Source organism: Kluyveromyces marxianus, chromosome 7 (assembly GCF_001417885.1).
Source record: "Kluyveromyces marxianus DMKU3-1042 DNA, complete genome, chromosome 7".
Classification (NCBI taxonomy): Eukaryota; Fungi; Ascomycota; class Saccharomycetes; order Saccharomycetales; family Saccharomycetaceae; genus Kluyveromyces; species Kluyveromyces marxianus.
In genome coordinates, this window is record NC_036031.1 from 246,138 (window position 1) to 259,476 (window position 13,339).

Here is a 13,339-nt window from a genome sequence, read left to right on the forward strand (position 1 = left end):
TGACACTACCCGTTTTCCCCTCCGCCTCTTGTAGACCAGTATTGGGCTATTACGCTGCAAGTCACTATGATACCAGGAGAGTTAAGGAGAGTGCTCAATGATTTAAAGGCTTGTGTTTTGTTGTCCGATCTCGACTTTTTACGTAGTATACATAGATCCAGGAACTAAGATTGGAACTGGTTCTTTTCATAAACGAGATCTTCATGCGTCAAATTAACCCAAGGCCACATTTGTCGCATATAATTAGTAGTGCAGGTTGCAGTAGAGAGAGAATATTATCGGTACTTATAAGGCAATAGCGTCATGGAGAAATAACCCTTTGGTATGGGGAAGAATTGCTCTGGCCTGCCATAATATCATCTCTATTAAGGGTCTCATCACTAAAGGGTCACCAACGACAGAAATAATTTTTTTTTTTTTTTTTTTTTTTCGAAACGAGCCGATGTCGTGAAAAGACGTGTCAATATGTGTCACGTGATATCTGCAACGCTTCAACGAGTCTTGTTCTCAGTTTAATGAGCCGAAATTGTCGTTGATGCGGCTCGTAACTCGAGACATGACTAAATCTTAAATCATATTTTGACTTGGTCTGGGAAATATTTGTTATGGGAAAAGTACGTAAAATTATATCTGGAAGCTATTATACAGCAGAAATGTAATCACCAGGATTAAGGAACATAAAATTAAATAATTTTTCTAATGAAAAAAATTAAAAAGAAGAATCAGAGTTTATGGGTCATAAATGTTTACAAAGATTCTCTTTCGTATTCCTTAGTCATATCAGCGTTTTCAATAGCACCACAGACAGTTTCGACCATGATACCAGTGACCAAGTAAGGGTCAATGTTGGAAGCTGGTCTTCTGTCTTCGAAGTATCCGTAACCTTCCTTGTTAACGGATCTTGGGATTCTGATGGAAGCACCACGGTTGGCAACACCAGATGAGAAGGTACTCATGGAGGCGGTTTCGTGTCTACCAGTCAATCTTTGTTCGTTGTCGGCACCATATAGCTTGATGTGTTCGTTGTGTCTCTTAGATAGCTTTTCAATGGCATCTTCGATGTACTTCATACCACCTGGAGCTCTCATTTCCTTGGTAGAGACGTTGGTGTGACAACCAGCACCGTTCCAGTCACCCTTCAATGGCTTTGGATGTAGAGAAACCTTGACACCGAATTCTTCAGCCACTCTGTGCAAGAAGTATCTAGCGATCCACAATTGGTCACCCATGGCGATACCTTCACATGGACCGACTTGGAATTCCCATTGGGATGGCATGACTTCAGCGTTGATACCGGAGATGTTGATACCAGCGTACAAACAAGCTCTGTAGTGGGCCTCGATGACATCACGAGCGAACACCTTACCGGCACCGACACCACAGTAGTATGGACCTTGTGGAGCTGGGAAACCACCCTTTGGCCAGCCGTACACGTTGTCGTATTGGTCGAACAAGGTGTATTCTTGTTCCAAACCGAACCACATTTCAGCCTTCTTGTGGGCTTCGAACAACTTTGCAGCTTCGTGTCTGTGGTTGAACTTGTTTGGAGTACCGTCGTTGTTCCAACATTCAGCCAAAACAACAATGTTGTCACCTCTTCTGAATGGGTCTGGGTAGAAGGCAACAGGCTTCAAGTACACATCCGAGTCGTGACCTGGGGCTTGGCCAGTGGAAGAACCGTCAAAGTTCCATTCCGGTAGGGAGTCCACGGAAGTAACCTTCTTGGACAAGGTTCTACCCTTAGATCTCAAGTTACCTTCAGCATCAATCCAAACATATTCGGCAATGATGGTACCTCTTTGGTCTAGTTCCAAGTACTTTTGCAAGATAGTGGTCTTTTCAACGATATCGGACATTTTTTTTCTCGGGATAAGATAATTGTTATAATAAATAGAAAATAATGATGTTGATAATAATAATACTCCTTCTTCTAGAGATATTATAATATTATGACAATAATGGTAGTAACGTTACAGCTTCAAACACGAGGTAAACGTTAACAATGAAAATATAATAAAATATAATCAGTCAAAAAAGCACACAGTTAATTAAATTAAAATTGAACTGTTTTGTGGAAATGTTAAATTAAAGTAAGTAAGTGACAGATAAAATAGTCTCTTTCTTTTTCCTCCCTTTCAAGTGACAGTGAATGGACACGGATTGGTTGTTGCTTATACCGGGAACCACAACTGAAAACGAAATGCTATCTATCTATCCAACTTCCAATCTCAAAACTAATTGAAGGAAAGTTCCGAAACTTATATCAGCATTAGCAAAAACAAGTTGTATTTATACGATAATGTGTACTCGTGTGTCACATTATAATTACTTATTATATGGAAATGAAAATTAATCAATTTTTGGTGGTGATTAGCCTTTCTATTGGCCCTGTCCACTAAATTCGCCTTTCTATCCCTCGATTAGTTGACTTCGGAGCGCCCCACTGCTGATTATAGCGCTCTCATACTAATAATAACAATAATAACAATAATAATAAAAAATAGTACGCACGTAGTACCGTACTAATCGCATTCGCATTATCATATCATCATCAAACAGGGATTTCCCTACTAGGTTTCCCTTACGCTATGTAGTGTACTAGTTGTATGTAGTCCGTCTAGCTAGTGGGGGCGCACTCTATGTCCCGCTTACTCCCCCTATGTCCCACTTGGCTAGTGTGTCCCATTATTAGCGGTTGTATTTACCAAACATATCACGAAAGAAAAGCAAAAATACGGACATTTTTGCTTTCCATTAGCGGACACATGACCTTTTAACTCAGGCTTAGCTTGGGCGGAGTGAGAGATATACTGGTGAAGAAGTGACGGTCGTATGTTTTGCTCTACTGATAACGTGTCCCTGTTTATGTCTATGACAATAGACATGGTGTTTACTTTCTGATAAGAAATGTCCCACTCTATCTTGTCTAACGGTATGCGTCTTTTTTTTTTTTCATTCTTTCAATTTATTCTGTTTTGGGTGACTGACGGACTGACTCCCTTGCATGCTATTCTGAGCAGCACTGCCAGTTTCCTATGCGAAAAAAACAGATACAGGAAAAGAAACGCTGAGGTAAGGGAAAAGGGAAAAAAAGTAAAAAGTAAAAGAAGAAGAAGAAAAAAAAAAGCGCAGTGCTGAACGCTAAACAGCGCAACGCCTGGCAAATGAGGAATGCAACGCAATGAATGAGTGGGAAAGAAACAAAAAGAGACAAGATAAAACCGAGTGCTAGTCACGTGATTTTGTTGTGTTACGCTACGCTACGTTTTTATTATTACTACTATTACATTACATACGTACGTACATGCGTAACCTGTGTTTCCTCACAGCCGTCGGTGGATCTACTGCTGCTGCTGCTGCTGCTGCTGCTGGCGGTCCTGTGGAATGAATGAGTCAGCAAACAAAGCGGAATAGGTCCGGTCCAGTCCAGTCCAGTCCAATCCAGTCCAATCCAGTCCAATCCAATCTGAGCTTCGTAAGCAGTGGTGGCTAATGCGTGACCCTTTTCCCCTTCGAGACGTCCGGCCTCTTAGGCCTCTAGACCTCCAGGCCCTCGAGCACTGACTGGCTGGCTGCATTTGCTCAAGCCATTCATTCATTTGGTTTCTCTTTCAAGGGTTTCCCATGCATACAACGACTCGCGTAGAGGTAGTCTGCATAGGGTAGTGGCCGCCTGCCACGATTGGAACGTTCTATCTAGCTTTGTTGGTTTGAACAAAATCTTCGGTCTTACCGTAGTTAGGTCGTTCAATGATACTGAAATATCGTTTAGTAGTCTTTGCTCGAGTCCTTGGATGTTGGACGTGCTTCCAGTAACTAAGATGTTCGTTAATAGCATGCTTTGTAGTTGTTCTGAAGTGTAGTTATGTGATGGTGCGTTGGAGCTATCGTTGCTGCCTTGTCCGCCCAATGAGCCATCCCCAGAGTTAGAGGCTCCTCCAGCACTGGCACCCGTAGTTGCGCCTGCATTGGCGCCGTTGAGCAAGCTTTGGATACAAGATCTGATTAGCCCCACGATTCCGATCAACTTTTCTGGTGGAGGTGCGTCTCCACCGTTGGTGCTGCCATTGGCAGCAGTAGAGTCTGCAGTATCTGTGCTCCCGCTTTTATCAATGTTTATCACAGGCTTGAATAGCAGCTCACCAATAGCATAGAGCTGCTTGTTGGTGAATGTAACCGTTTGTTTCCTTTCCAAAAGGAAACTCTTCGTGTGGTCCATTGGAGACACCATATGCTGGTAATGGGGCGCAATCTCATGGTTTGCGTCCAATTCTATAGGAGACACCTGTAACATCGTGTTCTTAAACGTTGGTAGCCATTCGGTCGCATCCCTCCAAACCTCTGTCGATTTGTTCGCATCCCTCTTCAAAAGATGGTCGCATATCTTCCAGTTTAAAAACGCTCCCCCAATCTTGTTCTCCTTCCTGTACTGCTTGAACAAAACACCATCGATAACCGCATCTACTCTGACACCAGTATGTCCTATATCCACAACAATGCCGCTAGGTCTGCCCTGGCTTAAAGTGTTGCAAACAGGTTCGTTCAGCAGTTGCACCATCGGAATGCCGTATCCCAACAGATGCTCCACAAACTTCTTACGTATGCTAGCTTTTAGTTCGTTTGGCAAAACCACGCATACTGGATAGTCCTCAAATTTTAGACCAAGTCTCTTGAACATGTACGACCATTGCTCATCCATTACATCCCAATCGCATGGAAGCCCTTGTTTATCGTACAACTGGTAAACCTCCGCTGTAGGATCCTGACAACGCGCTAGCATGTCCCATTTATCAAAAACTTTCACAATTGAATCATTCGATGCCTCAGAACCTTGTTCCGATGTTCTCTCTGGTTCTTGCTCGCTCTTATAAGTCAAGTACTGCGCTGGCAAAGTTAAACTAGGCAAATCTTGGTTATTAAAACCGCAAACAACCCGTGTTTGAGAGATCTGTACTACTACTATCTTTACAGACATTTTCTCCACAATTCTTCTGTAGTCCTTTCACAGTTCCTAATGCCTAATTGACAATCCTAATGCCAAGCTCTCTTCTCTCTAACATCAATTTTGAACTCTATTAAACGTTGTTTACCTTCCATTCTTTCGATGTTTTCCAATTTTTCAATGTTGATGCTGAGAATGTTTGAGTTACCCGGTTTTACTTCTCTTTGTTCGAATATACGCAGTTAACAGCTACTAGACCCAAGCAATCTACCCAGTAGAACGCTCGAATACGGACCATAGATTTGGCCACAGTGTGGACATTCCTTCACTCTCCACTGGTGCTTCGGGTTTTAAAGGAGTCATATAGTGCATATATATATATTTATGGTTTCCAGTCACTATGGATGAACAAAAGAAGGAATATGAGCGACTAAGGAAAAAGCTTCGAGATGCGTTGCAAGAGAAGAAGCAGCTGGAGGCCAAGTGGGACGCTCTAGAACAGGAGATATACGATAAAGAGACGGCATATCTCTCACAGAAACCATCTTCACGGATGGGAAATATTTTGATGGGTTTCCAAGGATTTAATAAAAACAGTTCAGCTCAACAAATACTATCGGACCATTCCCACTCGTCCCATGCGCACACTTTGGACGACAACGACAGGATATTCTCGCTCAGTTCTGCACTCTTCGTTAAGCAATTACAGGGATCTGCTCCAGGCTCTGGAGCTCAAGAAGACGAGTGAAGTGGGGAGGCAGTCCCACAATCTCGTTATGTAACATTATGTATAATATATATTCTCGCTCACATACAGGAATAGCGAAATAATTTTAGGCTTGTTTAGCTGTCGATAAGATCCAATACATTGTGGTTGTTCTTTCAGTTAATTAAGGTACCACAATCTCATTTATTAGATGTGTTTTTGGGTTGTGTCAGGTTAGTCTTTCTCTAACCTTGTCCAATCACCTTTACTCAGTTTTCTTTTAAAGGCCGTATACGAGAAATCGTCAAAACTTAATATTGTATGTATGGTAGTGAGATATACATGGTTCCACTACAAAAAAAACACAGAGAGAAACGCTGATATCGTTGCCCCGAACTGCTGCATACACTCAAAATCAACTGCATAATGCTTTGGAAACGTTCTATTTCGATATTAAGACCATCACCAACAACAGTGATTCCATCCAATGTACTATCCAGTCCACAACTGGACTTGAAGCCACTATTCGAAAATGAATCGGATCAAACGGTCACAGAAAATGGCGCCATTACAAGCACCACTAGGTTCCAGCTCTTGGGCGATAATCCCACTTTAGCATCAATTCAAGTGTCCCCTTCTATTCCACTGTATGTGAGGCACCGCTCACTGGTTTCGATTCACGATGCAGACAGATTGTCCAACGTTAGTGTGTCGTTCAAGAAATGGTTCAAATTGTGGCCCACACTGTCATTGAGCAGGTTCGATAAGGTTGTGGGAACCAACCAATTTAACTGTCTCGTTTCCTCTGTAAGGCCCTCAGATACGCTCTCCCTATTGCAGTTGAACGGGACGTACGACTGGATAGTTCTCAACCCAAACAGTATACTCTCTTTCGAAGAAAACTCATCGCTCTCCATCCAATGGTTCCACAAATACCTAAACTACTTCGGATGGCTCTCTAACAAGATATCCGTCTTCTCTAACTATGGGAAATTGTCTGGTCGTGGTAACGTCTTGCTCAATGGCAGCGGCTCTATCTACAAGTTGGAACTCAAGTCCGAAGAAGATCAGATCCTTCTACAAAAGAATAGAATCCTAGCCATCAATGGCCTCAACAAGCTCGACTTCAGCCAGGCAGTCACATTGGAAAAGTCCTCGACGCTAAAGCATACTGATTCTAAGCAACTCGAAAACTCCACCCGTAATGACACTAATGCTGACAATACAACTGCAAATGCCTTCCTACAGTTCCTACAAAAGCTCGCATCCTTCATAAAAACCACATGGCAATCATACAACTCGTCTGACTTTGTTAGGGTCAAAGGCCCAAGAACCGTATTAGTGCAAACTGACCCTAAGTCCGCCAATCACATTTCCTGGGCCGACCACGCTATGTCTCTAAAGCCTGCTAAAAACTATCTAAGCTTCGCCAGCGTTACGAAGGACTCGACTATCAAGTTTAGAAACACCTCATCCCTTCTTAACAAGAAATGAACGTAGAAGGAGGGTCATTGAACCAATTCCGCTACCTATCTCTTATTAATCTCTGTGTAAGGTTGTACGTCTAGTTCACGGTTTATACATATCACGTCAGGTCACATTATATCACATCAAGTCACGTGGTCTCTTTATTTTTTTCGAGACTGCTAAAATTTTTTTTTTTTCCTTCTCACCACACAGTAAAACTCTCTATGGACGGACAGAGGAACTTTGGTAGAACTTCGGAAGTGTTAAAGCTTTTCAGTTCGTACTATGTGAAAGAAATGATGAAGAGGAATAGTAACGCTTAGTACGATATATAGCAGTTTCATTGTAGAAGCTAAGGAATTCTTTTTCGAACCTTAAATTCATTTTCCTTTTGATTTCCTTTTTCCAACATCCATTCCAAACTTTTTTTCCGTTAAGTATTAACAGGAATTTGATATTCAATTCTATTGTATTGTAATTAGACAGACTTTATTTCATCCATAGAAGTCTCTTTTCTTACAATCACTAATATAGATATTCTTACATCGGTGTATGATTCGGAGTCAATTACGGGTCGTAAAGAATATAGCAAGAGCAATGTCTACTCCATCTGAAGCAGTTCCAACTCCAAAGTCAGCTCCAAAGTCTGGTAAGCTGCAGTTTACTTTGAAGACCCCCAAGGGTACCAAAGACTGGGCCGAAAAGGATATGGTTATCAGAGAAGCCATTTTCGGTCAATTGTCTTCGTTGTTTAAGAGACACGGTGGTATTACGCTAGATACTCCTGTCTTTGAGCTTCGTGAAATTTTGGCTGGTAAATATGGTGAAGACTCCAAATTGATCTACAACTTGGAGGATCAAGGTGGTGAGTTGTGCTCCTTGCGTTACGATTTGACTGTTCCATTTGCAAGATACGTTGCGATGAACAATGTCCAATCCATCAAGAGATACCACATTGCTAAGGTTTACAGAAGAGATCAACCAGCCATGACCAAGGGTCGTATGAGAGAGTTCTATCAATGTGATTTCGATATCGCTGGTACTTATGAGTCCATGGTTCCAGATGCTGAAGTTTTGTCTATCTTAGTGGAAGGGTTGACTTCGTTGGGTATCAAGGACTTCAAGATCAAGTTGAACCACAGAAAGATTCTAGACGGTATCTTCCAGATTGCCGGTGTCAAGGACGAAGATGTTAGAAAAATCTCTTCTGCCGTTGACAAGTTGGACAAGTCTCCATGGGAAGTTGTTAAGAAGGAAATCACCGTCGAAAAGGGTCAGACTGAAGAAACTGCTAACCTAATTGGTGAATATGTCAAGTTGAATGGCTCTTTGCAAGAAGTTCACAACACTTTGTCCAACGACGCTGCTATCCAAGGTAACGAGAAAGCCATGGAAGGTTTGAAAGAGATTGAAACTTTGATCGGTTACGTTAATGCTTTCGGTATTCAAAACTACATCTCTTTCGATTTGTCCTTGGCCAGAGGTTTGGATTACTATACCGGTCTAATCTACGAAGCTGTCACCGCCGCTTCTGCCCCACCAAAAAACGCTTCTGAATTGAAAGAAAAGTCAAAGAAGCAAAAGAAGGATGACGATGATGCTTCCGAGTACGTAGGTGTTGGTTCTATTGCTGCTGGTGGTCGTTACGACAATTTGGTTAACATGTTTGCCGAAGCTTCTGGTAAAAAATCAACTTCGATTCCTTGTGTTGGTGTGTCGTTCGGTGTGGAGAGATTATTCTCTTTGATCAAACAACGTGTCGAACAAAGTGATAAGGTTAGACCAACAGCCACTCAAGTGTTTGTCATGGCATTTGGTGGTGGTAAGGACTGGACCGGTTACTTGCCAGAAAGAATGAAGGTTGCCAAAACTTTATGGGAAAATGGTATCGAAGCTGAATACGTTTACAAGTCCAAGGCTAATCCAAGAAAACAATTTGACGCAGCAGAGAAGTCTGGTTGTCCTATCGCAGTGATTCTTGGTAAAGAAGAATACCTAGAAAACAAACTTCGTATCAAGAGATTGGGTCCTGAATTTGCTGATGATGATGGTGAACTTGTGGATGCTGCAAACTTGATTCCAGCAGTGAAGGAGAAACTCGCCCAAGTTCACGAGAATGGAGTTGATGAAATCACCCGTTTAATCAAGGATTTGTAAGAGAACTTTCCTTCTTCGGCCATCATACTAGATGCTACGCGCTATATGCGGTGTGTGACGTTAATATATAAACTGTATAATACTATTTACAAGTTTAGAATAGTCCTTAATGATAAAAAAGAACTACTTGTTTGCTTTAATGAAATTCTCGAATTCTCTAATGTAGTCTCTGTTGTTTCCACACTGTTCGCTCAACACGGATGATGTTCTTATTTGGATAATGCTTTCAATATTCTTTTGATTGCTTATCCAATTCTCAAGAATTCTATAATCCTTGAAACGATTCTCCTTCTCTGTTAACATATCCTTCACTGCATATGGATCTATTCTCTCGGTAACTATTGGTCTTTGATTCTCATTATCCATATTTGAAGAGCTATTTAGCTCTTTTTGCATGCTATTCAACTCATTTTCGCAATAAGAAATAATGTCATGTCTTATTTTCCAATTGGGATAAAGTACACTCTTCAAAACGGCATCACAGTTTCTATCTTGGTTTGTAGCACTCTTATTATTATTAAGTTTTTGTTTTAGTACATCATCACTACCGTGTCTCAGAAATCTAAAGAAGTTATCAATCAATTTTGGATTGATGCACCTTTCACGATTTATTACTAGCTTACCATTGGGATCAAACAATATGTCCTTATGTAAGAAGCCTGCCTCTGCCGCATCGTCAAATTCTGGGAGTTGAGTATCAATAATAAGATCTGAACCCATCTTGTGCTTACCAATGAGCTTATGTTTATTCTTACCCTATTGTCCTTTGCTGCACCAATACCATATGTTCTCGCTATATCTGATTACTTATACATTTTGGTTCTTTTATATGTATATAATATATATTGTAGTATTTTTCAGTTCCGTTGAAGATCAGAATTTATTATAATATTTGCACGAGACCTCAGAGAAAGCATAGAAAGAAAGGCAAGAGGGCTATCCTCAAAAGCCCATTTTGGATGAGAAAGCACCCTTGATCAAGTCTTTCCCTGTTTGTTCAATAGCTTCATTCATGGTTTCATTAGCAGCAGTTGCGTAATCATTAAAGGAGTCTTCAAGCGTATCCATTCCGTTCTGAACGGCCCTGTTTATAGATCTGAATGCACCGTAGCCACCACTTTTTGCACCATGTCTTACTGGCGCCTGATATTGGAATTCACCATTACTTGACAGCTCATGTGTATTGCGAACCTCTTCTTTCTGAGAAAGTACGATAGTTCCGTTAGCAAGTTTTTCTTCTTCGAACTTTGGTTCTGGTCTCTTTTCACCTAGTATATTGTCCAAGTCTTCGGAAGAGCAATAAATAGATCCACGGACCCATTGTAATGTATTGTAGTATGGTCTGGACCTGATTTTGAGATTTGGATTATATAAGGTATCTGTCTTTTCATCCATTTTAGACGAGATGGTATTTTGATCTTCTTTCACAATGTTTAGAAGCCATGCTTCTGTCTTGCTTAATCTGTATACAATATCACCGTTGATCAAGACGCAGGACTCTTTCATATATCTTGCCTGAACTTTTGATAATGCAGAGAATGATTTAATTTCCTTCAATTCTGGTAAAGACAAAACCTTGATGTCACCGTTCAATAGAATGACCACCAAAACGGTAGATGATAAACGCTCACCTTTAGAATTGGTGAAAGGTACGATAGATAACCCTGATGATGCGATAGGAAACTTGAAAATCTTATGAGTATCCTTTGACTTTCCTGGAGTTACAAGTCTCACATCCATTTTTCCTGTAGCGATAACTTGTGCAGGTACTCTTAGGCCCTTGGAAAGCTGAAGCATTTGTGGAATAGTTGCCGTGCACGAATTTGCATTGACCTTAGAAATTGTTGCAAGGGAAACAATTGGGCCATCATCGGTAGCTCTGAATGCATCATATGGTTGAACGGAATACCTTCCGCTTCTATCAGGGATTATTTTTAGTAGCAGTACCTCCCCTATATCGGTACCACATAAAAGTTGGATAGAAGAATATCCATCTTCTCCGTATTCCATAATTGCGAAATCTAAGCAAGATATGTAAGAACTTCTCTCCTTTGAAATTTTTGAAATGTTGTCTAAGAAAATTATAGCAGGACCTCTCCTGTCAACTACGAGCAATGTTCCATCTTCGTAAGTAATAGCAACAAATCCGATATTGCTGTTGCATAGGCAGGTAACTTTGCCTTTTCTGGCATGAATGGCACTTATAGGCATAAATCCCTCTCTAATATTATTTGGTGCCCTATCTCTTATATCAACTAAAATGTCATTTGGTCTGTCATTTAGCGAGAATCTTCTGAAATTCATTTCGAGAGCCGCATCTTTAGTTGAAGTGAAGTATTCATTGACTTGGAATTTGTAAAGAACCACATCTCCTGATTCGATAGATACTGCAAGCTCTGCAGTTTCGCCCGCATAAGAGATGTGATCGACAGCTACTGAATGAGCGGTATTGAGAGAATGAGAAACATTGACATCAAAAACGGAGGTTTCATCTAACTCACCATGAGAAGCATCCCATATTCTGACTGAACCATTGGTATGGCCAGTAGATAATGCTGATCTACTTTCATGGACTCTGAGGGTTTTCTTGGCGGGTGCTCCACCTTGCAAGATATAGTCCTTGTTGTAAGTAACTGACATCATTCCGATCCATGATTTCTTCGGCACACTCGTGGCGAAAGAAGTTGTAGCTGCAGGTCTTATCCATGAGATACTTTGAGGAAACAAAGATGCTTTATATGTTATATGGCCCGAAGGATATAACAAAGTTTCTATCTCACCATCCTCTAATAAGACTAGGATGACCATGGGAGCAAAATTTCCTCCATAGTGAGGATTCCCATTGGCAAGTGGCAAGAAATTGACGACAGGTGAGTTGTTTGGGATTGGAATTATCTTTTCGCTGACGGGTTGAGTATAATATGCAGCCATTTTCTCATACGATGTTACGGAATACAGCGGAGTAGGGCCAAGATTTATCAAAGTCAGACTATGTTCGCCAGAACTAGCATCACCTGTTCCTCCTGCAAAGAGTAAAGAGGTGGAGTTCTCGTCTTTCTCTTGAATCCAAGAAACTTTAAATATATTAGTGTTGTTTATTGAGCCAGACATTGGACCATCGTCTAGTAAATACCTTGATACAATTTTCTTCCCTGTATTAGAGTCCCAGAATACTAGACAATTCCCCTCGTGGATCGTCATCACGTTCAATCCATTAGGATGGAAAACAGATTTCAAAACTTTAATAACCTTTCCATCAACTTCATGAATGAAATGTTGTTTTACCTCGCCTTCCACAAATGAATACAACACGGTTACTTTGTCATACGAGATGAGAACAGTCCCAAGGTCTCTAGGATTCCATTGGATAGACACAACTTGAGATAGATGTTCTCTTACAAAATATCTGCTTTTCTGCAAGTTTTCTATTTTAAATCGGGAGAGGAAATCTCTATCGATATCATAGGCAAGGGTAGCTCCACTTTGTAAACCAATAAGGACCCAACCTAGAGATGGATCGGTTTCAATGCAAGTCACCTTTCCAGGAACAAAGAAGGAAGAAAGTAAAGTTTTCTTGTATAAGGACAGTACACTTATAGTATCTTTAGAGTCAAGCACCAATAAGTATATTCCCTTCACAAACCTTATATCTTTTATTCCTTCAACATCGAGAGTAAAAACAACTTCAACCTGCTGTTTACCATAAACATGCACCTCACAACTATCCGTTCCAACTGCTAGGAGACTTTGAACTGGATCAAAAGCAAAACTAGTGACTTTTCCGTTCATACCATATCTGCTTACTTCGGAAAGTTCAAACATCTTGGATGATATACCATTCGATGCATCTCTAGATGCCACAGATTTGATGGCATTAGAGACAGTCTTGAGTTTCCTACTTTTGAACATCTGTATGTATCATATAATTTAATCTCTAATGTACCAATTCTATACTCTCTTTTGTTAGCTTCTTGGTAGAGTTCATACGGTATGTTGTAGTACAACGACAACGATGATGATGGTTCTCTATTTTAAATATAAATATATAAATATAAGCCTTAAAATAC

At 40.7% G+C, this 13,339-nt stretch overlaps 7 protein-coding genes across 7 annotated transcripts; 3 read left to right on the forward strand and 4 right to left on the reverse strand.

Annotated features, from left to right (window-relative positions):
- Positions 1-746: 746 nt before the first annotated feature.
- GLN1 (glutamate--ammonia ligase) lies at positions 747-1,856 on the reverse strand (the record flags this gene model as incomplete). The annotated part of the gene is made up of 1 exon (XM_022821370.1): positions 747-1,856. The coding sequence occupies one exon, from the start codon at positions 1,854-1,856 to the stop codon at positions 747-749; it is 1,110 nt and encodes a 369-aa protein (XP_022677738.1).
- Positions 1,857-3,595: 1,739 nt separating this feature from the next.
- On the reverse strand, positions 3,596-4,975 carry ARP7 (Arp7p; the record flags this gene model as incomplete). The annotated part of the gene is made up of 1 exon (XM_022821371.1): positions 3,596-4,975. The coding sequence occupies one exon, from the start codon at positions 4,973-4,975 to the stop codon at positions 3,596-3,598; it is 1,380 nt and encodes a 459-aa protein (XP_022677739.1).
- Positions 4,976-5,342: 367 nt separating this feature from the next.
- EAF6 (Eaf6p) lies at positions 5,343-5,690 on the forward strand (the record flags this gene model as incomplete). The annotated part of the gene is made up of 1 exon (XM_022821372.1): positions 5,343-5,690. One exon carries the CDS (start codon positions 5,343-5,345, stop codon positions 5,688-5,690), a length of 348 nt encoding a protein of 115 aa, XP_022677740.1.
- Positions 5,691-6,074: 384 nt separating this feature from the next.
- AIM24 (Aim24p) lies at positions 6,075-7,142 on the forward strand (the record flags this gene model as incomplete). Its single annotated transcript, XM_022821373.1, has 1 exon — positions 6,075-7,142. The coding sequence occupies one exon, from the start codon at positions 6,075-6,077 to the stop codon at positions 7,140-7,142; it is 1,068 nt and encodes a 355-aa protein (XP_022677741.1).
- A 570-nt stretch (positions 7,143-7,712) lies between these two features.
- On the forward strand, positions 7,713-9,272 carry HTS1 (histidine--tRNA ligase; the record flags this gene model as incomplete). The annotated part of the gene is made up of 1 exon (XM_022821375.1): positions 7,713-9,272. The coding sequence occupies one exon, from the start codon at positions 7,713-7,715 to the stop codon at positions 9,270-9,272; it is 1,560 nt and encodes a 519-aa protein (XP_022677742.1).
- Positions 9,273-9,395: 123 nt separating this feature from the next.
- MIX23 (Mix23p) lies at positions 9,396-9,992 on the reverse strand (the record flags this gene model as incomplete). The annotated part of the gene is made up of 1 exon (XM_022821376.1): positions 9,396-9,992. One exon carries the CDS (start codon positions 9,990-9,992, stop codon positions 9,396-9,398), a length of 597 nt encoding a protein of 198 aa, XP_022677743.1.
- A 222-nt stretch (positions 9,993-10,214) lies between these two features.
- Positions 10,215-13,181, reverse strand: SRO7 (Rab GTPase-binding protein SRO7; the record flags this gene model as incomplete). The annotated part of the gene is made up of 1 exon (XM_022821377.1): positions 10,215-13,181. The coding sequence occupies one exon, from the start codon at positions 13,179-13,181 to the stop codon at positions 10,215-10,217; it is 2,967 nt and encodes a 988-aa protein (XP_022677744.1).
- Positions 13,182-13,339: the final 158 nt, after the last annotated feature.